The sequence below is a fragment of the Vipera berus genome (assembly GCF_964194415.1).
Source record: "Vipera berus genome assembly, chromosome: 1".
Taxonomy (NCBI): Eukaryota; Metazoa; Chordata; class Lepidosauria; order Squamata; family Viperidae; genus Vipera; species Vipera berus.
In genome coordinates this window covers 337,341,012-337,364,048 of record NC_138202.1, presented here as the reverse complement: position 1 = coordinate 337,364,048, position 23,037 = coordinate 337,341,012, and the positions used below count along the sequence as shown (strand labels likewise).

The 23,037-nt window shown below is 41.4% G+C and overlaps 1 protein-coding gene across 5 annotated transcripts in view; it reads right to left on the bottom strand.

Annotated features, from left to right (window-relative positions):
- Nucleotides 1-557: 557 nt before the first annotated feature.
- Nucleotides 558-23,037, bottom strand: part of MAPRE3 (microtubule associated protein RP/EB family member 3) — a 37,177-nt gene continuing 14,697 nt past the window's right edge. Inside the window, exons 1-7 of one of the 5 annotated variants that reach the window (XM_081315257.1) lie at nucleotides 14,146-14,413; nucleotides 13,434-13,561; nucleotides 10,963-11,108; nucleotides 7,366-7,567; nucleotides 3,970-4,121; nucleotides 1,817-1,969; nucleotides 558-1,650 (exon numbers count right to left, since the gene is read on the bottom strand). In XM_081315257.1, coding sequence (XP_081171383.1) covers nucleotides 1,582-1,650; nucleotides 1,817-1,969; nucleotides 3,970-4,121; nucleotides 7,366-7,567; nucleotides 10,963-11,108; nucleotides 13,434-13,554 — 843 coding nt within the window. In that variant the 5' untranslated portion in view covers nucleotides 13,555-13,561; nucleotides 14,146-14,413 and the 3' untranslated portion in view covers nucleotides 558-1,581. Of the gene's footprint in view, nucleotides 1,651-1,816; nucleotides 2,209-3,969; nucleotides 4,122-7,365; nucleotides 7,568-10,962; nucleotides 11,109-13,433; nucleotides 13,562-14,145; nucleotides 14,414-23,037 lie in introns of those variants that run through there. The other 4 variants (XM_081315256.1, XM_081315258.1, XM_081315260.1 and 1 more) reach the window with 4 other exon arrangements.

Here is a 23,037-nt window from a genome sequence, read left to right as displayed (position 1 = left end):
CTAAAAACTTATCTATTCGAACAAGCCGGCCTGGTCTGATGGGTTTGGGGTTTTAACATTATTTTTAACTAACTTACTACATTGGGCACAATCATTTAACTTTAAATCTTGTATCCTGTATTCTTATTTTTATTGCCCTGTACACCGCCCTGAGTCCTTCAGGAGAAGGGCGGTATATAAATCAAATAAATAAATAAATAAAATAAAAATGGGAAGTATAACAGATCACCTCCACCTGGGAAAGAGATTTATGTCTCTTCTCTTCTAATATCCTTCCTTCCTCTCTCCATTTTCTTTCCTTCCTTCCTCTATGTGTTTCTTCCCTCCCTCCTTAGCAGTCCTCAGCTTCTTGGCTGCCAAAAAGGAAAATCTTCCTACATAAGCAACTAGAAAAGGGCCTGTCAAAGTCAGGGACTGTTGGTCTGCTCAGAATTCCCATATTCACCTGATTCATCACTGGCTTGTTGCTTCAGGACTTGGTGCACTGATATTTTGACAGCAACCATACCAATCCATTCAAGTGGAGATGTCGGTTATGGCACACAGATCAGGACAGATTTTAACCACACAAATTTATTTTAAATAAAATGCAACACAGATGCAGGCTTTGCACACCAGTGTCTGATTGAACAGGCAATGCAAACAGGGAGTGGGTCAAGGCAGAGTCTGTGTGGCAAACATATCCAAACAGCATGAATTAAACCTTGGTAGGGTCAGAATCATAAGTGGAGAGCAAAACGTCTGAGCCCTTCCCACTGGCAGGCTCAATTGTAACCTGTGGTGTTTGCGGAAAATAGAACATTGTTGGGGAAGTTCCCTTCATGCTTCTTTTCCAAACAACAGGGCTGCCATGTTCCAAAATTATCTTCCATAAAATCCCAAAAAGAAAAAGCCACCATCTAGTAAATTCTCTTCTTCTTGGATCTACCTGATATATCAAGTAGAGTGACTGGAAAACTCATATTCTCAGCAGCATTATTAAAATCCCCCCTACCCCCAAATAAATATTCCAGTCCATTCTCTTCCCCCTCCCCCTGCACCCACCCACTGAGCGAGCTTCTAGTACTGAGCTTGGCCTTTAGGCTCACATGCTCCCAAATTTTCTGAAGCCAGGAGGGGTGCCAGAGCTTGGCTCAGCATGAATATGACAGGCAAAGTGCTAGTGAAATCCAGTACGGAAAAATATACAAAGAATTTGTCTCTCAATATAATACAAGGGATTGCAGCACTCACACCCAAGACAACTGAAATCAATAAATAGGGGTAAATGGGATGGACCAGAAGGAGGAAAAAGAGCCAGGCCACCAATCTAGGAATTCTGCCCCACTACAAGGTATTTACAGTGCTGATCTTCGCCACCTACTGATGCCTATTTTTACCATGTAGTTCTGGGCTTCCTGTGGGCTCTGCACAACATACAGAAACCACTGGGGGCCTCTTGTCGATAGAAAACCTGTTATAATATGTGACTGTGGAGGATGAGGCTGTACAATGCAAAACCTTAAATGTCCATGGTAAGTGAGGAGCATGGGGTGATCTGTCATAGCCAGACAGCGAGAAATCAAGTGTGCTTTCGCATAGCTAATATTCATCCTGATCTTCTGGATGTTGCTCGTCCAGTTCATCATCCTCTGGAGGGGCAAAGCCTTCCTGTAAGAATATAGTAAGAAACAGTGAGATTATCATAACTATATAGCGTGTTCCCTTCTATCCATGCATGCAAGGCACACGGCTCGTGCTGCAGACATCGATAAGCAAGCCCCAAACTCTAACCCCCTGGAAAGAGTGATCAAAGCTGTTCCCATACTGCACTGACCTCTGTAGCATACAGGATGCTTATGATGCCTGAAATGATGGGGCTGTTCTCACTCTCGTGCTCCTGGCAGATCAGCTCAATGTCCCGCAGTTTGCTAAAATAGAAGTCACGCTCTTTCTCCAGCCCATCCACTGTCAGTTTCAAATCCATCAACTATTGAAATAAAGACAACCAACAAAATTGAAGAGAAGAATGAGCATAGTAATGACAGCCCTGATATATGTCATTCATAAACTCATGTCCAGCACACCAGGCAAGCGCACTCTGCAGCTGAGAGGTACCCAACCATTGCAGCACTAATGTCTGGGCATAAAGTACTTGTTTAGTGGTGTGTAGAAGCAGCAAGAGCCTTTGGAAGCAATTGCAGTTCCTTGGGGGAGGAGTTTTCTATTCTGAAAGAGAAAAAGATTACTCATTTTGTAGACAACAATTTTTCTCCTAAATACTCCCCTCTTAACTACAGCTCAAATTGGAAAAAGATGCTTCCTATTTAATAATTCAGTTTCTGTAGAACTCCTTCACTAAAGCAACTGGAAAACTAAAGTGAACTAATAAAAGCATATTTGTTCATTGATTCTAAAAGCAACTGGACTTCAAAACAGCACTTACACTGTTTTAATAACTCCTATTTTAATTTGGAAATAAAAAATTTCTTAATAGCCAGAGAAAAGGAGTCAAACAAGATTTAAGATAGCATGAATGATGCATTTGGATTTTGACTGAAAAGATTAGGGATTATCCTGGAAGAATAATCTATGCTATAAAAGTTTGCATGGAAGAAACGTGGTGAAATGTCCTGATTATAATATGAGCAAGAAGAATCTGGATTTGGATCACTGGTCAGACACAAATACTAGATTGACTAGAATAGGTTGGGCAGTTTATCATGTTGCAAGAACCTAATTAATTTTTTTCTGTAACATGAACCTGGACATAATAATAATTACTATATTTAAATATATTGGATGCCCAGTTGGGCAGCATACCAAACTAGACAAAATATAAAAAGAGCTAAAAATATGTCCTAATATGACTGATCTGTTTGGATATAGCATGTTATGTAAACACAGCAAATGTATTGCATTAATTCACACTTGGCACGTTGTGGGAGCTCAACCAAAATTTACTGTATGCCAGTTACTATCAATCATGGCTATACAACAGATGTTACAGCCATTTCAAGCTACTGGATAGTTTTGGAATTTTGAATTATAAAATGGCAGCCAGTGGGAAAGGCTCAGATGGACACAAAGTAAACATTGGTGATTTATGTCTTTCTAGAAACCAGTTAGGCAGCAAGATGCCAAAATAGTGGTTTCTGCCAGATCTTTGTACTTCCCTCCATCTAATCTACAGCATAGAGCTGTTGGGAGAACCAAGAGTGCAGAATAAGTTGGAGGACCTTCAATTTACCATCAAGCCAAGCCTTTATCAACTTAGTGTCCTAGACGTGTGTTTATTTAAATAATTTGGCCACCCAACTCCAGTGGACCCTGAGTAGTGTACAAAACTAGAAAAACACAAAAAAGTTAAAAACATAAAATTAGATAGGTAGTCCATAATAAAATAATCTGGTAAACAAAATCAGCAAAACAACACAGGGCCTTAAACAAATCATGAATATCAATCCCAGTCTTGGGATCAAAATCACATTTTCAAAGCTTTACAGAATCCTAGAAGAGAGAATTCCATCTTGATTTCGGCCAGGCCCGAGGGGGGGGGGAAGGGGGGGATGGTGCTCCAGAAGTGGCAGATTCAATTCTGCTTCAGAGTAATAGATCCTTCTTCAGAGAGTGAACCAGGATGAATTTCCTGTCATACCTTCTAAGGAAAAAGCAAATCTACTTCCACAACACCCAACACCATAGCAGAGCAAGAGGCAGAACCCCTCCAGCTTGTGACAATATAATAATGAATGCAGGAAAGACCTTTCTAAATATTGGGGTTGCCAAAGGAAGATATTCTATCTATCCATCCATCCATCTATCTATCTATCTATCTATCTATCTATCTATCTATCTATCTATCTATCTATCTATCTATCTATCTATCTATCTATCTATCTATCTATCTATCTATCTATCTACTGTATATCTATCCCTGTATATCTATCCCTCCCTCTCCCCTCTCTCTCCACTACCTTCTTGCCCCACCTGTTGGTTAAGCTCCAGGATCTGGGCATCAGCTTCACTGCCCCCATTCCGAGCCAAAGGAGGATTTTTCCGTACAATATTGCTGGGAGTGATGTTCATTCGAGCTGGATTCTGTATGTTCTTGGGGCCTGTTGGAGAGGTTCTCTGTGGAACTTTATGAAGTAAAGAAAAAAGAAAAAAAGTTTAGTCTATGTCCTTTCATCAACGGGACCCACCCACCATTGCTGAGCCAGGCCAAATGAAAGCCAAAGACATAATGGTTAAGCATATATGCACAGCTGGAGTCCCAGTGCTGTCTGCTGAGACTTCCTGGACACAGAAAGGAGCGGTCAAGATCAGAGTTCTTGTGCTTAAAAGTTCCAGAGAAAGACAAAAGAAGCCAGGCGTTAAACCTTCCTACTTATGAACGCAATTCAAACAAAGGTGGCAGCAGCATAAAGCTACATGCAGCTTTCCCTCAGCCGGTCGCAAAGCCATCCCAGCGTGTGCTGCTGCCCCTCTACAGCAAAGCAAGCAAGCCCAGCTGGGGAAAGACATGCAGAACCAGGAGGTAGCCTTTGGATCCCATTCCCCTCTTAAATAGTCAGCGTGGGCATCCTTATCATTCTATCTGGTGCTTCTAGTCCAGTGTTCCTCAGCCTTGGCAACTTTCGTTTGTGGACTTCAACTCTTTAGAATTCCACAGCCAGCCAAGCTGGATGGGAAATCCTGGGAATTGAAGTCTATGCCTCTGAAAGTTGTCAAGGCCGAGAAACACTGTTTTAGTTCTTTCCTGTGGAAATTTCACTTTGTATGGCTTGCACCAAGAAGCAGACAACTCATCTTCCTCTTGAGCAGAAGGTTCAGTTAGAAGAAAAGTTAACTATTAGAACCCTCATTCTTCTAGGATCCAATCTGAGTCGGGGCAAGAGATTTAGTCTTCCGAGCTTTCGGACTTTTCAGACAGCATCATTTTCCTGGGTGTGCAGCTAACAAGTAGGCTGGCTTGGTCGCTCAACAGTGAGAAACTGGTGAAGCAGGCACAGCAGCGCCTGCACTTTCTGCGTCGCATGAAAAAAGCTCATCTTCCTTCCCCTGTCCTGACCACTTTCTACAAGGGGACGATTGAGAGGATCCTGACACACAGCATCACTGTCTGGTTTGGAAGCATCCCTGCTTCAGACAGGAAGGCGGTGCAGAGAGTGGTGAGGATGGCCGAAAAGATTTATTGGCAGTTCCCTCCCTCCCATCCAGGACGTAGCACAGAAGCGTTGCTTGAACAGGGTCCGTAAGATTATCTGGGACACTACTCATCCTCTTCACGACCTGTTTTCCTTGTTACCTTCTGGGTGGAGGGGGCTTCGTGGTATCCGCAGCAGAACATCCAGATTCAGCCATAGTTTCATTCCATACAGCATTAACCTTGTGAACTCTCAGGCTTCCTCCTTCCGTTATATATTCAAGTTGGACGGTATTTAATATTTTATTGCTATGTATATGTAGGGGTGTGGGTCTATACATATGTTGTATGTAGTATGTTTTAGGTGTGTGTCATGTATGTGTTTCACTTTGAGAGCGGGAAACTGAATTTCATTTTTGATGTGTGCCGTTGTGCCCACAGTAAAAAATGACAATAAAGATTATCTTATCTTTATCTATCTTATCTTGTGCTGGATCCCATCCTCAGGGAACTTCCCTCTACCAGAATGTGTAGTTACTTATGTGGTGCCTGATTGCATGTGGCTTTTTAGTTGTTGATGGGAGTGTTGATGACTGGTTATTAAAATGACTTAATAGCCAGCCATCAACGCCCCAATCAACAACTAAAAGCCACATGCAACCAGGCACAACATAAATACTACGCATAGAATAACCCAAAACACACATTCTGGTAGAGAGAAGTTGTCTAAGGATGGTCTCTAGCACAAGTCTGAAAGCTCGGAAGACTAAACCTCTGGTTCCGATGACTGACTCAGATTGAATCCTGCAACACTATCCTCGGACACGTATATTTGCCTTCATTCCTCACTGTTCTGCTAAATTCTTTCTAAAACTCTTTTCATTTTTCTTCATCTGCTTGCTGATACGTCAGAATTAGCTTTAGTAGGACATCAAGATGAACAGCCACTCTTGAAATCCAGCAGGAGTTTTAATACTAATGTGGAATGAGTTTTTCTCACTTCTGCTGAAAGCACGGACTCTGATTAAAAATCTAGAAAAACAACACTTCCTAAATAGCTCTACCAGCAAGTATCTTGAAGACAACAAGAGCAGAGCCAGAATGCAGATAGCCAGGTTCAGAACTTTTTTTTTTTGGGGGGGGGGGTGTATAAAAATGGGAAATCTCTTGCCTTTCAGATGCTAATGAACGATAATTTCCAGGAGGCCCAATCAATATGGCCAAGAATGGGGCATGCTAGGAATTACAGGCAGTCCTTGACTTACAACCACAAATGAGCCCAAAATTTGTTGCCAAATGAGACAGTTACGTGAGTTTTGTCCCATTTTATCACCTTACTTGCCACAGTTGTTCAGTGAATCACTGTGGTTGTTAACTGAATCTTGCTTCTGCAACCGTCCTAACTATGAGTCAGTTTCTAAGCTAATCTGAATTTTGATCGTGTGACCATGGGGATGCTGCAACGGTTGTGTGAAAAACGGTCATAGATCACTTTTTTCAATGCGATTGTAACTTTGAATGGTCACTAAACAAACTGTTGTAAGTCAAGTCCTTATCCACGCAATAAAACTCTCATGAGCAAATTATCCTCTTCCAGACTACTAGGAAGATAGAAACAAGATGGCTAACCGGCCAATAATGGAAAGGCCCCCTCAAATAGCTAGCGTTAAAAATTTTGATGTAGGTTCTGTTCACGGTCAGATGAATTTGGATACAGGAGATCTGGATTTATATTACTGATCCCAGGGCCCTACTTAATTAGTAGAGCAGAAGTGAGCCAAAGTAACTCTAAGTAGAATGAATCTTTTGGTCAGATCATAGCTTTCTCCTATTAAGGCAAAGTTTGGCTAGTCCTAGCACCAATTTTCTTTTGAAAAAAACATCTACACTCCATTAGCTTGCCTGTTTACACTATTTGCTGAGATGAAAGGTTCCACAGGGCAATGCTGCCAGTCCCCACCAAAATCACATCTATATGCTGGAGTATGTAACTTTCATGGGAACAAGGATGCAGTGTCTTGTTAATTGGTTTGACCCTTGGTCATTTCTACCTTTACTTACTGCCATTCCAAAATCCAGATATTTTCCACTAAGCATACAGCCATCTCTCAAATCAGTAAGGGTTTGGCTCTTCTTCCCTCCCACTGCTACCCAGGAGTTGCCAAGCTGGATGCCAGGAAGCTGAGGTCATGCTAGAGGTGGGATCCAGGGTTCCCAGCTGTCTCTAGCAACATTACCTGCAGTGCCAATGGGTTTCTTGTGTTTGTTGAAGATCTGATCACCTGGGTTTGGAGCGGGTGCCACTTCCTGGCCTTGCCTCGCCAATAATGGATTGTATTCCTTTCCATCATAGTTGGCGTCAAAGAATTTCTTAAACCATTGAATGAACTCAAAGTTATCTTGGAACTTTCCTTTTACCAATCTCTCCACTGGGATGATCTGTAACAGCAAAAGCCCATGAAAAGTAACATTCTTTGTAAAATTAATGTTTTCCTCACTTTTCAATATTTATTCAGTATAACATAACAGATACTCAGTGGGCCTGAGCACTGACAGAACAGTCATTGTGTTGGTAAGAAATCCAACACTGCTTATACCTGTGATTAATTTTAATATAACTTTAAAGTAGGAATTTGCTAGTTATTATAATGTATGCATCTGAGTGGATGTCATAATTGAATTTACCTAATACAAAGCATATTCAAAGTATGCATGTATTATTTTTATTCTAACAAACTGTTCTACTTAAGAGTAGCAGGCTTTGTACATGTGTAGTTCCTACTTTTAGAGACTCTTGTTTCTTGGTCTCCCATGCAACAAACTGAAAAGTCTCCAGTTATAAAGGAACACCATGCATACACTGAAACTCCAGTAGAATAGGTTACTTGTTCTTTTTATCTATTGCTGGAGTGGATATAATTTTCAAATAGATTAATCACAATTTCTCTGTAATATTAATACCATACTTTCTTCAAATTTCTCAGTATATAGACGGGATCACTCAACAGTCAGCAATTGTATGATTTGTTTTAATTATCTACTTTAATTTATTCTGTAATATGAATATTTTACACTATAAGCAGAGTTGAGTTTCATTTAAATAAAAATGGTTATATTTAGTAAACAAATTAATTAATAAAAAGCTTCAATTTGTAAAAAGCTGCAAAGCATCTCTGTTTAATTTACGGTGCCTTTCCAAACATTCTGCATTATCTTTCACAAACTTATATTAAATGGTTCTATTAGGACTAGCAGTTCTGGGATGCCAAAATCCATATAATCACTAAGTGATAGATAAATCTTTGCAGCCCAGAACTGATAGCTGTGGTTCTGTGTCATTGGAAAAAGATGTCAAATTAAGATGCCCTGGCTACCTGATTTTCATGAGCTGCACATTTCTTCAAAGACTTAGCAAAAACAGTGAACCTTAGCTGCAGCTCAGATTGTTAATCCTTAAAATTAAAGCAGGTCCAACTACTAGGCCAACTCCATCCCAGAAAATGGCTACCATGGGGAACAGGATACGTGATTACATGGGTTTTAGATATGATCCAGACAAAGGTATTGATATTCCTAAAAGCTTAATATGCCAGGTTGGGATCCTGAGTCTCATGCCCATTTACTTAGCTAAGTGACCCATATGAACCAAGATTTTGCTTACTAATGGAGTAGCAGGCTTAATTAGTTTGTGGGAATTATAAGCAAAGGATAACTTACGGTAATATCCTGGGCAACTATATCAATCAAAATTGGACAGATTTGGTGGTAATCTGCATTACAACATGTGCAGTCTACACCTGCTCACCATCTTATCTTAAAACTTTCTACAGCAAGGCTTTTAATCAATATCCATAATTGTCTTTGTTTTAGATCCATTCTTCCATTTAGAAGCTCTGATGAGAGTTAGATATAATAATATTTTCAGTAGGGAAGTGGTAGGTTGTGTATATGTTTATATGACACTTCTAGAACTATAGTGACTGTCAAGCAACCTCCTTTTTTGCCCCTGCATAGCATATTGTTCCACATAAGGAACAATAACCAGCTAATGTACTAAAATAAGTGTCCCTAGAAGAAACTCTTGTGCCAGCCAAACATAAAGAGGATTGTAACAATGCAACAGATTCAACTGATTCCAGAGCATCAAAGCTCTGGAAGTTCCATGTTGACGTCTATATTCCAAAAGATGAAAAAGTCCCTGCATTATCTGAGCTACATCATTTAATTTGACTGAAAGGAATTGCTACAGAAGGAGGGTATATAAAATATTTACTAGAGCACATATCAATCTCACAGCTGTAGAGGTGGAGCGAACATCATAAGGGCCAAGAATAAAAACAGATTTGGCCTCTACATCTGCTGCTAATAAAGCATGTTTTCAAATCATCCCCTAGATTCTGGCATGTTGACTATAGAAAGTACTGATGATGCTTTCCCTATTCCAGAAGGTATCTTTCTTCCAAGCAAAGATGACAGAGCTTATACCTATCAGTACAAGCTGCAAGTTTCTTAGAATCAGTAGAATCAGCAGAGTAGAGTAGGGGTACCAAACTGCCGGCCCACAGGCCGGATGCATCATAGTGAAACCGCGCCCACCCCTTTGCCGGCAATGGAAAAAAAGTCACAACACATCACGTGACGTTGCGAGTTTGACACCCCTGGAGCAGAGTAATCTTAGTACTGTTTTGAGAGCCAACAATCTGAGAAAAGATGGGAGATAAATCCAGAAGCACATGAAATTAAAAAAGGTTAATGCAAAATGGAGTTCAAACGCAATAAATTACTGCATAAAGACTAGAGAAAGCTAGTTTAAAGAGATTTTTAGCAGGGTAGCATCTTTTTGTTTTATATCAATGTCTGTAAATCACAATTTGAAGTTGGTAGAATGTATATGGGTGAGCATGTATGCGAAACTGCTGGCCTAATAAAAGAAAAGATGGCAAATGCAACAGACCAGGGGAACAAAACAAAGAGTTCCTCATCAAAAGCCTTGATGGAGTGCCAAATGTTCATGGCTCTTCTCAACAAAAGCAAAGTGAGGACCATCCAGATATTGGGGAGTGAGGACCTCATTCCAGGCACTGTCACAAAGGTGGTCTGCTTCTGGGGTTTAATTAAAGAAAGCCAGAGCATGCCAACCTTGCAAGATTGAATTGGCTAGGTAGATACTATGGTAGATAGGCAGTCCCTCAAGTAACCAGGTCTTATGCCTTATAGGGCCTCATGCTGTATTTAACAACCAGCATCTTGAATCACACTCAGAAACAAATTGGCAACAGTGCAGCTCACAAAGCAGAGATGTCATGTGGGCATACCAAGGCATGCCCATCACTTCTCACATCAATACATTCTGGATCAGTTGAAGCTTAAAGGAAATGTCTCTGACAATACTAATGGTGCAGTCATTTATTTCCTTGAGCAAGTATTTTGACAAACAAGGCCAAGATGCCTATTTATTTTATACATTTATATACCATGTGCTCTCAAGCAACAAGCTGGCCCACAGCACTTGGAGACAGAACATTCATTTTCCCTGGAATGCACCAAACTGGCAATTCCTACTTTGGAGGACTGACTTCTAGAAAACTATGGGACACAACTATCTGTTTCTACGTGGAACTACAAAAAGATACAGTACATTAGTTACTGCACAAGCCAGCCCAGCCAAAAATTGAAGCAAGAGAAGGAAAAGCAACTACAGAAGCCATCCACTCGAGTGGTTTAGTCTATCTAACTATGCAAAGGCAGGTCTATTTTAGCCTGTCGGGAAGCCTCAACCACACACCGATACAAAAAGAAAACTCTTATCTGCCTGCTGTCTAGCAGAAACCCACCTTGTCCACACCCATCTTCTTGAATGCAGCCTGTAACACCTTGAAGTTGTGTATATATTCATGCTCCAATTTGGCCTGAAACTTCACCTTCCTCAAGTGAATGCAGCCAGGGAATAGCATGTCCATGAACTGGCAATAGGCAGCCCCTGTCAAGGACAGAAAGACACACACAAACTAGTTTCCACCCACACCTGCTGCCTTTTACAACTAGATCAAAACCCTTTCATCTACAACAATTTGGAAATCCCTCTCATTAGATTTTCAACTCCCTTCCTCTTAATTCTAACAAGCACAACTCAGGCTTTTTGAGCCCTAGTCAATTTCTTGGGGGCCAGAGAACTGCCTGGCCAGCAAAAATCCCAGAAAATACAAATACAGAAATTGTTCCAGGTATCAAATAGTGTGAGCTCATAAAGACTATTTTGTGTTTAGCATTTCCAGACTCATGGGCAGTTATGTCTCACATTTTTAAAAATTTTCTTACAAAATGAATAGCTTTAAACTATGGAGAAAAAATGAGTGCGTTATCCAGTGATAGGCAAAGATTCTACCACCTTTCCTATGGGCCGGAGTTAATTGAGGAGATAATACAGACCAAAAAGAGTTAGCTAAACTCATGCTGAGAGATGTAAAGAATAATTTTTAACTGCATCCTCATGGAGAGAAATGCACTTTGGAGGTGACAGACACACAAATTTCAAGTATTGCCTGAATTTAATAATACTGTGCATTTTTAGTTATGAAAAAAATAGGTAGTTCAACTTTTCATCCCCTTAAATGCAATCTCTCTCTCAATAAAACATCGCTACCACCCCAATCAAAGTCTACATGTTTTATTGGGGGAGAATTTTTATTTTTTATTTTATTTTAATTCCATTTATATCCTGCCCTTCTCCGAAGACGCAGGGCGGCTTACAAGCTTAGCAGTAGCCTTCATTCTATGTATATGCCTGCTTGTTAGGGCTTTCACACACACCCCAAGCGGCATTATTACAAAGTCAGCTTAATTGCCCCCAACAATCTGGGTCCTCATTTTACCTACCTCGGAAGGATGGAAGGCTGAGTCAACCTTGAGCCTGGTGGGATGCGAACCTGCACTAATTGCAGGCAGCTGGTGTTACTTAAGGAGGCATTAGCCCACTGCTTACATCCATTAGATTTGAGAGTGTAATTATTTGAAGTGCATTGTTCTCTGCTTCACACATATACTAAAATGCTGGCTAAATTTATGTAAAGGTAAAGATTCCCCCGCACATGCGTGCTAGTCGTTTCCAACTCTAGGGGCCGGTGCTCATCTCCGTTTCAAAGCCGAAGAGCCAGCGCTTGTCCGAGGACGTCTCCGTGGTCATGTGGCCGGCATGACTAGACGCCAAAGGCGCACGGAACGCTGTTACCTTCCCACCGTAGTGGTCCCTATTTTTCTACTTGCATTTTTACGCGCTTTCAAACTGCTAGGTTGGCAGAAGCTAGGACGAGTAACATGCTAAACTAAGCTAAAATGGGTTTGTGTAGTTTGCATTTCAGTGTGTTATGTGACTGCATCCATTCTTAATGTCTTGTATAAATAAAATTATCCAATTAAACCATATTATGGTTTGTCTGGTTATAGCATGTTACACAGCAATTGTATTTTGTTAACCTAGGAACAGGATTCAGTATGAAGTATCAACCTGAATATTTATGCTGGACTTTTCTAACATAGTAATGGCAGGTGCTATATTAGTTTCTTCCCTCAACCTTCAGAGAAATGGCAGCCTGAGCCCACCTAATGGGGCTCCTGAGCTGAGCTAACAACAAATTCGATATTAAAAAAAAAGATGTGACCTGCCTGATATGTAGGTTTGTAGTTATTTTTAAATTTTCTTGTTAGTGGATGTTTGTTGTATGTCATATAATGTGTATTTATATATTCTCTGGTGTGAGCTTTCATTCTCAGGAAGGTTTCCAAATGCATATGCATTGTGCATATATATTAAATATTTTGTTCTGCAACTGGACTTTCAAGTTGTGCAATCCAAAAGATGAGTTACTCTTTTCACTGAGCTTTACAGGCAGATTGCTAAATGCATACAGTATACATCATGTGTATTTTAAGTAGTAGTATAATTTTAGGACTTTATGTTATTTTCCCCCCTAAATATTGGACAGCAGATACCATCCCAATTATTTTTATACTTAAGGCTAACAGGTCTCGCTGCAAAACTACAGACTAACACTAGAAGGGGGCAACCCCCCACTACCCTCCAACATTTTAATTACTTCTTTGCTGCCATTTGGAGGTCATCCAGGTTTTTTTGCACCTCAGATCTGCAAAAATATACAAGAGGTATTGCAACAGGCTATAAGCTCAATAAATAAATCAATCCTGCTCTTCTCTACCAGGGAACATTTAAACTATTATGAACTTGGTTCCAATGAAAGAGTTTTTCAATAAAATGTTTTTCTAGAGAGTTTCTTTACTGTCACAGTACCTGAGCAAAGCTGCTCAATCTTGGTGTAGCTGAGTTGTAGAGAGTCATTGACCCATGCTAGCATGTCATGACGACTCAAGTTCTCACTAGTCACAGACGTGGAATGCACATTGACGGCCATGCCCCAACTGTAAAAAGAAGAGAAAGCAAGAGTTAATTCATCACAAATTACCAGGGAGCCAAAACTAAAACCCTAAGCTTTGCCAGAAAGACAAGCATAGTCCTTTAAATGCATTAATTTGAAATGTGTCTCGGCACTAGTCTCTGAGCTGCTTACATAAGCAAACAAAGAAGTAAGGCAAGGAAAAATAAGCGGCTAGAAGTCTTCCGATCCATATTAAGTCACTGAAATATTGATCCTAAGGGAAAGTTAGAAGTTACTTGCAGGTCATTTCACAGCCTTATTTCCTGGCTATACCAGTAACATTTAACAATCAACCAGAGAAAGAGATAGTCAGTTGGAGATTAGTGTGAAAAGGATCACATCAAGATTCAGAAGCATCATTTTAAGTGCTGTAGAGACAAGCCAGGTTTTTTTTACTACATGTAAAACCAGATAAAATAAAACAGAAAGATCACAGCAGTGGATCCCAGAACATGCCATATGGAAATCAGAACACATAACCACTAAAGGAGAATGTGTATCTACAAAGACTGTAGCAATCACCACTAACACCTCTGATTTAGTGCAAGTTCTGCTCATCAGACTTACACTTGACCATTGAATATGAGAAGGCTTCTATTCCTCTGCTTTTCATAAAGGAAGCTGCTTCTGTAGATTTGCAAACAACTGCAGATGCATCCCACGGAGTCACACACCCTGGGCCAGCATTGCCCAGTTTTTGTTTGCACACATTAATTGTGCCACTAGAAGGCACTAGTGTGTACTATGCTGGTCTGCTGGTCACAGGGTATGTATGAATACAATGAGGCTGAAGAGTCCACAGTTGTTCTTTGAGATCAAATGTAAGGCATGTTTAGGCTGTCCTGCAGAGTGAAGTAGTAATAGCAGTTAATATTTAGTGGCTAGAAAAACACAGAGGTATATTATTACAGGTGAAATATCACCCTCCGCCCACTTAATCCCTCTCGAGATTGGCTCAAGAAAACCTATTTATTCACCTATACAGAGGTTCTTACCAGGCCTACCTCCAACCACCATGTAGTTTGAGCAAGACTAGTCTAGGAAAGTGACAGCAAATTCCTGGGTGTGTCATAAAGCCTTCCACCTGTTTAGCCAATCAAATGGCAGAACTGACATCTCACTACTAAACACTCAAAATAGCAAACAAGTTTCTCTTCCTTCTGGAATAGTAAAATAAAATAAAATAAAATCCTAGGAATGGATGTCCATTTCATTAACTGACATCTTGAAAACTGAATGTTAAATCTCACAGTAAGGTGGAATTCTCGCTTGCCATTTCATATTCCCAATTTCCAAGATTAAATGGAAATATTTCTCCAAACTTACAGCCAATGCTTTTTTTGTTAAAAAAAAGAAAGGCGCTGGAACTCACGCACAGCTCCAGCTCCAGTCAAAAGCCCTTTACGGAGCGGGGGGGAGGGGGGGAGAGAGAAGAAACCACTTTAGGGAGCTTCTGAGGCGCAGATCACGTGAGCAGCGTCAGCTGACAGACACCACTGCCATGGCTTTTGAGAGGGCGCTTGCTCAGAGCCGGCATGTCTTCTGCTACCTCATCGTCCTCTGCCTCTGATGACACAGAGGCTTCCTCCGGAGCCAGAGTGACCAAGACAGCGGCGGTACTGCTGCTTTGGGAGCGCACCTGGTTCCTCGAAGAGATTTGCTCCAGGAGCCAGTCCTGGTCCCTGGTGGCCAACACGGGGGTGAGGACAGGCGGCGGCAGGAGGAGCCCCATGAACCAAGGCAGAGAAGAGGGTCTGCCTTCAGGGCCGTGGAAGTGTTTCCGGGTCGACCTTCAATGCCCCTGATTTCCCCAGGCAGCTTCCTTTCACCCAGCCAGAGCTTTACAGATAGTCTTCGAATTACGAGTGTAATGGAGCCTGCCCATTCCACTCGTAACTCGGAAAACTCATATAGAGTGAATCTCGTTCCTTTAGCAAGATTACTCTCTTCCTCGTTAAAATGCACGCGGCTCGTTAAGTAAACATGAGGTATCTCAGGGTGGGGAAGGCCATGGAGGGCCTATTGATGGAACAGGCTCCTGAGGCCTCCCCGACCCACTAAGATACTTCATGCTTCCCCCTCCCTTCCTGCCACGCGGGACTCACCTGGAAAAGGTCTGTCTCCTCTCTGCCACGGTTCCTGCTGCCGCTCTGATCTGAGGCCAGGGGACGCGTCCACAGCTCCCCGCGGACCGATCCAGGTTCCAGAGGCCTGGAAAAGACCTCTGCCGCCCAGATCCATGGCCGAAAAGCGATTTTCCGGCACCCCAGTGGCCCGATCCAGGCTCCAGAGGACTGGAAAAGTCCTCTGGAGCTCAGATTTATGGCCGTGGAATGATTTTGTGGGGGCCCCCACGGCCCGATTTCTGTTCTAAACCGCGTCCCCTGGCCTCAGATCAGAGCGGCAGCAGGAACAGCAGCAGAGAGGAGACAGACCTTTTCCAGGTGAGTCCTGTGCGGCAGAAAGGGAGGGGGAAGCATGAGAGCATTAAGTGAACGCTCGTAACTCGGGGGTTACCTGTACTCGCGCTGGCAGCTTAGAAGGAGCCAGTTCTTCCATTCAAAAAAAGGTGCCGGAACACTGTTCCGTGCATTCTATGACAAAAAAAGCACTGCTTACAGCAGACTAAACATTACTGGTATCTTGGCTGTGCCCCAGTAGAAACAGCTGTCCATTTGCAGCTACTCCACAAGTCATGCAGGATAAATAAATGCTGCTTGATCTCATTCCAAGCTTCTCCAGAGGCACCATTTCTGTTCTAAACCAAGTTGGCAAAATTGGCAAAAACACCCCATCACCTGCAAAAAAGGAAAAAAAATGGTCCTTATATCTTGGGGAGCATGGGATCTGAATTTCAGTCATGGGTAACAAGTTTAGGCCTAGGGGGCACAGAATGCTTGGCCAAAAACTACTTACCCAAATGCCCCCGGGCAGAGCCTCGTTATATTACAACTTTCGTTCTAATCCCTTCCCTATGTTCACAGGTCAGCTGTAGGCTGCTGGCTTTCCACCATCCTTAGCAGTAACAAGCAATGATCTGGTTCCCCACAAATAGCTTATAGCAGCAGAGAAAAACAGCAACTTCTTTCCTGGATGACAGCTAATCACATTTTTCTAGCAGCTCTTTTGTTACCACAGTTTATTTTTTTAGCCTAAGTTCTTCCCAGAACACAACTGTTTCTATAACCATTCTTGGACAGATATCCGTCACCAAACCTTGAAGGAAGGAGGGGATTTATTAGAAGGATAATGCACTTTATTTTTTACATGATAAAAAAAACAAAAACATGATGTCATGAAAAGTTGATCCCTGTTACCGTTTTGGGAATAGTTCAACAAATATTCTCACACTTTCATGCAGCAAGAGAAATTGACCTCAGCATGTTTGTTTACGGGGAATATAAGATAGAGACAACTCTCATAGGAGTACTAATGATATTAGGATAAACATCCAAACAGTTTTCAAAAAAATAATAATACTGAAACCATATTGTTATGACTCAAAAGAAGTGTTTGCTGTTTTTGCATCTGGTCAAACACCAAGTGTGGTGGAGCAGCATTTAGCACACATAGTATTCTCACTACTCAGTGGCCGAAGAAACTCAACTCCCACTGGGAAGGTTGAGAGTTCAACCCTAGTAGCAGCAGATGCTCCCCTCCTAGGACACAAAGAAAAAATATCAGCTGCGAATTCCATGAACTCCACCTGGTGTCAAGAAGGACATCTAAAGCAACAAAAGATATGAGTGCAAGGCACTGAGAGCACTTGAAATCTGTAGTCAATTGCTTTAGGCCCATGCAAAACCCCTCTGTCCAGCATGGACCAGTGGCAATCTATAAGATACATTTGATCTTCTAACCAACACTTTAAGCAACATCATAAAGAAGGAAAACCTGTTTCTTTTTAATATACTAACGAATTTCTTAAAACCTTTCTTGCTTCTATATACCTTCACTAATTGACTGATTTTGTCAATTCTTAGCAACCATGTAAACAGACCTTCTCTACGCTTAAATTAATTCATACATTCGTTCATTCATACATTTTTTTCTTTAAAATTCTCACTTTCCTTTTTAATGATCTCATCAATTTCATCCAATCACAACTGGCATACCCACTCTCACTTTACATTACAGTTGGCAAAAACAAATTTGTATACATTGCCATTTTCATTTATTTTGACAAAGTCATTTCTCAAAGCAGATATGAACTTTTCTGTCCACCACTTTTCCACCAATGTTTCTATTTCTTAAATGTGTTCTACCAAATTATATAAATGTATCTACTTGCTGCACTTTGTCATTTATAAATCGCAATCAGTTATTCCCATAAAACATAAATATCTTGGTTGCTGTTACAATACTTTCCAGATCCATACTCACTGTTGCAACATTCAATCAATCTAATATTCATTGCAAATCATTCAGGTTTTCAGCCAGCTAAATGACATTGTCACTGCAAAAAAGAACATATCCATTTATATCCCCCACCCATATATATCTCTAACAACACCACAAATATTCCTAATTAATTAGGAGAGGGGTTGCACATAATATTCTAAATATCCTGCTTAGAGGTGTATCTAAATATAAAGATATGATGAACGCTCTGCTTTATTTTTTAAAATCTCATCATAGGTAGAACTATCCTATGATAGTAGAGGGCCCTGAAATTGTGTTTGGATTTATTGTAGATTGGGCAATACCTACTATCACCATGCTTTAAGAGTTCACTCTAGAAAGGATGTCATATAACCTAAAGACATGACAATCATTTTCACGCATCTGATGGTTGACATAGATGAAGGGACGCAAATGAAAGCAGAATAGGGACAAAAGAATGTCTGATGAAAATAAATTTAGAACTATTTGTAATCTTGCAGTACTGTAATTATATACTGTGTGATCTGAACTTCCTCTGCATCCTCTCAGTACATTAACAAATTATGATTGAATTAAAATATACCTAACAATATACAATATCTTAATGTTATTGAACATACTGAGTCAATATTGACTCAGTCAATATTTTCTTTATTGAAAAAGGTGGGTGAAGCCTATGATAATCTTGGGGTGAGGGTGGAGTAAACTGAATAAAAGAGGTAGCAATCAGGTGTGAATTTAAGATAGTTTCATTGATCAGTCAGGTTCTTCTAGGGTGCTTAAAAACAGCAGAGATATATCTCTTTCTGATAGTAGTTTTCAGCAGCTGGAATTTGGCAGCATCAGCCGAATAATATATCAGGTGAAACAAACTACAGTGATTCATAATTTCAACCCAAGCTTTTCCACAGTAGAAGAATAAAAGGGGGGGTCACTAAGGGGTAACTACCTGTACTACAATATATACCAGGGGTCTTTGGTCCTTTTATGACTTGTGGGCTTCAACTCTCAGAATTCCTCAGCCAGCGTGCCTGGCTGGGAGTTGAAGTCCATAAATCATAAAAGGGCCAAGTCTGAAGACCCCTGATATAAACAATTCCTGGGAGTCATTCTCTAGCCTGCAAAAGGCTTACTGTACTTCCACAGAATGCCATTATGTAGAAAGAAAACACAGTATCACTTTCACATAGCCTAACTATTATTTCCTGGTTAAACAGATTCAGTACAATGACATAAAACATCCTAAGTCTGGTAAAATACAGGCGATTGTTAAAAGAAAATAGGAGGAGGAAGCATTAAGTACAAGAGGTCCTTGGTGTTCTTTAAGCTTGGTTGTTTTCTTGCAGATGTTTCATTACCCAAACCAGTACAAGCACAGATGATGTTACCTAGTTTGGAAAATGTAACATTTGCAAGATAATAACCAAGCTCAGAGAGCACCAAGGACCCCTCATTTCAACCTGAGCTACAAATATTCTCCTTCATTAGTATTAAGTATGTTCACTGCCTTGACTTATTTGTAAAAATAATACAGACAGGATACAAATAAATAAATAATATACAAAAGTATCCCTATATGTTCACATATGCCCTAAATTATATTAGATACAATCCAGGATTTTCACTTGTGCATGCCCCACTAAAATGGGATGGGGGCAACTTAGAAAAGTACTTTGTAAGAGGTTCTCTATCAACTATTGCATGTGTAAGAAACTTCCTTTCAATTTTGTCTTCTGCTCTTGGCAACGAAAGTTTACCATTCAACCCTTGACTTATTGTACTGAGCGTAAGGGGGGGAAATCAAATTCATGAATACTATTTTCTTGAGCAATTTAACAGTTTAAATCAGGGGTATCAAACTGCCGGTCCACAGGCTGGATGCATCATAGCGAAACCCCAGCCACCCCATTGCCGGCAATGGCAAAAAAGTCACAATATGTCGCGACACGACGCATGACGTTACAAGTTTGACACCCCTGGTTTAAATAGTTACAAGTTACACTGAACGAACCACATAGCATACAAGCTTAAGAACATTACAAGTATTGTAGGCAGTTGCACAGTCTTTTAGGTCCTAATGGGAAGTACCGTATATACTTGAGTATAAGCCGACTCGAGTATAAGCCGAGACCCCCAATTTCACCCCCAAAAACTGGAAAAAGTTATTGACTCGAGTATAAGCCGATCCGCCGTTCTGCAAGCCTCCGCCGCCGGCGGAGGCTGGATCCGCGCTCTGCAAGCCTCTGCCGCCAGCAGAGGCTCGATCCGCCATTTTGCAAGCCTGAATACACAGGAATACCCTGTGTGGCCGCGGCTCTCGGGGAAGCCCTGGCTGTCCGCTTCCTCGCTCCACGCTGCCATTCGGGGCCCGCGCGTTCCCCGGGCAAATCGCGGCGCCCAGCAGGCGAGGAAACACGCCCGCTCCAGTCGCCCCCCCTTCCCTCAGGAGACGCGAAGCAAGTGACCGCCCGGAGCTTACCGAGGACTTGCGCGCGGCCGAGGCTTCGGTGCTTCCAGGATCGCGCGCACCTCTCCCAAGCCGCCGCCGTCCGGAGACCTGCCGAAGTTTGGGGAGGTTTGGGGAGGTGCGCGCGCACCTCCCCAAACCTCCCCAAACTTCGGCAGGTCTCCGGACCTCCGCGCCCTGCCTGCCTGCTTCTTTCCGCTGCGGTGGCTTGGGAGAGGTGCGCGCGATCCCGGAAGCACCAAAGCCTCGGCCGCGCACAAGTCCTCGGTAAGTTTTTTTGTTGACTGGAGTATAAGCCGAAGTGGAATTTTTCAGCCCAAAAAGTGGGCTGAAAAATTCGGCTTATACTCAAGTATATACGGTATTATAAACTGACACAGCTGCTTGGCTCAGCTTTTTTCATGTGAAAGGTGGTGGCTTACTCTGGAATATGTTACAGATGAGACTATTTTGGAACCTGAGCAAAATATTCAGGCATAGTTTGGCAGTCCTTTAGGATAATAGCACAATCTTTCAAAACAGAAGAAAGGAAGCACATTGCTAAGCACATTGATTTGTGCTTAGAGTGTAAGCCGCCCTGAGTCTTCGGAGAAGGGCAGGATATAAATGGGATTAAAATAAAAAATAAAATAAATAAAGTGCTTTCCATCTTTTCCTTTGTGTGTATATGTACATATATACATGCAGACAAACACATGGGAACGCTACACGCTTAAAAAAAGCAGATTTTGACAGGAACCTTTAGAGATGCTACTATACAAGGACTGTACTACTCCAACACTGGATGTTTTTACAAAAAGACTGGACAACCATTTGTCAGAAATGGTATGGGGTTTCCTGCCTGAGCACTGCCTTGGACTGGAAGACCTCCAAGATCCCTTCCAACTGTTATTCTATTCTGTATCGAAGAGAAAGAGGAAAGGTTAGGAATTGTGGATGAAATGCATTTAATTATTTACATAAATTGGCAAAAGTAAATATGTTGATAATAACAATACAACTAGTCTTTGCTTAACAGTTGGTTGCATAATGATTACAGGTAGTCCTTGACTTACAACAGTTAATAATAATAATAATAATAATAATAATAATAATAAGAAGAAGAAGAAGAAGAAGAAGAAGAAGAAGAAGAAGAAGAAGAAGAAGAAGGAAGAAGAAGAAGAAGGAAGAAGAAGAAGAAGAAGAAGAAGAAGAAGAAGAAGAAGAAGAAGAAGAAGAAGAAGAAGAAGAAGAAGAAGAAGTAGTAGTAGTAGTTGGAAGGGACCTTGGAGGTCATCTAGTCCAACCCCCTGCTCAGGCAGGAAACCTTATACCATTTCAGGCAAATGGCTGTCCAGTATCTTCTTAAAAACCTCCACTGTTGGAGCATTCACCACCTCTGGAGGCAGGTTGTTCCACTGGTTAATTGTTCTAACTGTCAGGAAGTTTCTCCTTAGTTCTAGGTTGCTTCTCTCCTTGACTAGTTTCCATCCGTTGCTTCTTGTCCTGCTCTCAGGTGCTTTGGAGAATAGCTTGACTCCCTCTTCTTTGTGGCAGCCCCTGAGATATTGGAACACTGCTATCATGTCCCCCCTCGTCCTTCTCTTCATTAAACTAGACATACCCAATTCCAGCAACCATTCCCTATATGTTTTAGCCTCCAGTCCCCCAATCATCTTTGTTGCTCTTCTCTGTACCCTTTTTAGAGTCACAACATCTTTTTTACATTGTGACCAAAACTGGATGCAGTATTCCAGGTGTGGCCTTACCAAAGCATTGTAAAGTGGTATTAGTACTTCACTTGATCTTGATTCTATCCCTCTGTTAATGCAGCCTAGCAATGTGTTGGCTTTTTGGCAGCTGCAGCACACTGCTGGCTCATATTGAGGTGATTGTCTACTAGGACAATCATTTAGTGACTGTTCAAAATTACAGCGGCACTGAAAAAAATGTGACTTATGACCATTTTTCGCACTTATTACCATTGTGGCATCCCCATTAAAATTCAGATGCTTGGCATCTGACTCATATTTAGGAACATTGCAGTGTCCCGGGGTCATGTGATCACCTTTTGCGATCTTCTGACAAGCAAAGTCAATACGGAAGCCAGATTCACTTAACAACCATGTTACTAATGTAATAACTGCAGTGATTCACTTAACAATACTGGCAATAAAGGTCGTAAAATGGGGCAAAAATAACTTAACAAATGTCTCACTTAACAACAGAAATTTGGGATGAACACTTCCTGTATTTGAAGTTATGGCCTCGGAAAAAGTGCTTTACAGGCTGTAAAACACTTCTCACCATCGCAACCTGTTGCCCACCCACCCGGTGGTCATGTGATCATGATCAGGTTGCTTGGAAATTTGTGTGCATTTACAACCAATTGCCAAATGCCCTGTGATCATGTGATCATCTCTTAACTTTCTCTGCCAGCCTCCCCAAAAAGTCAATGGAAAAGTAGCAGGGTTGCAAGCTGCTGCTCCCTGCCAAGAGTACTTCCCTCCCTCATCTCTGGTGGCTGGCAGAAAGAGCTCCTGCCTATGCATGCCTGCCTGGATCTCTGCAACCAAAATCCAAGCAATCAAAGACAAGTTATTCCAAAATACTCCCTTATTTCATGGTAT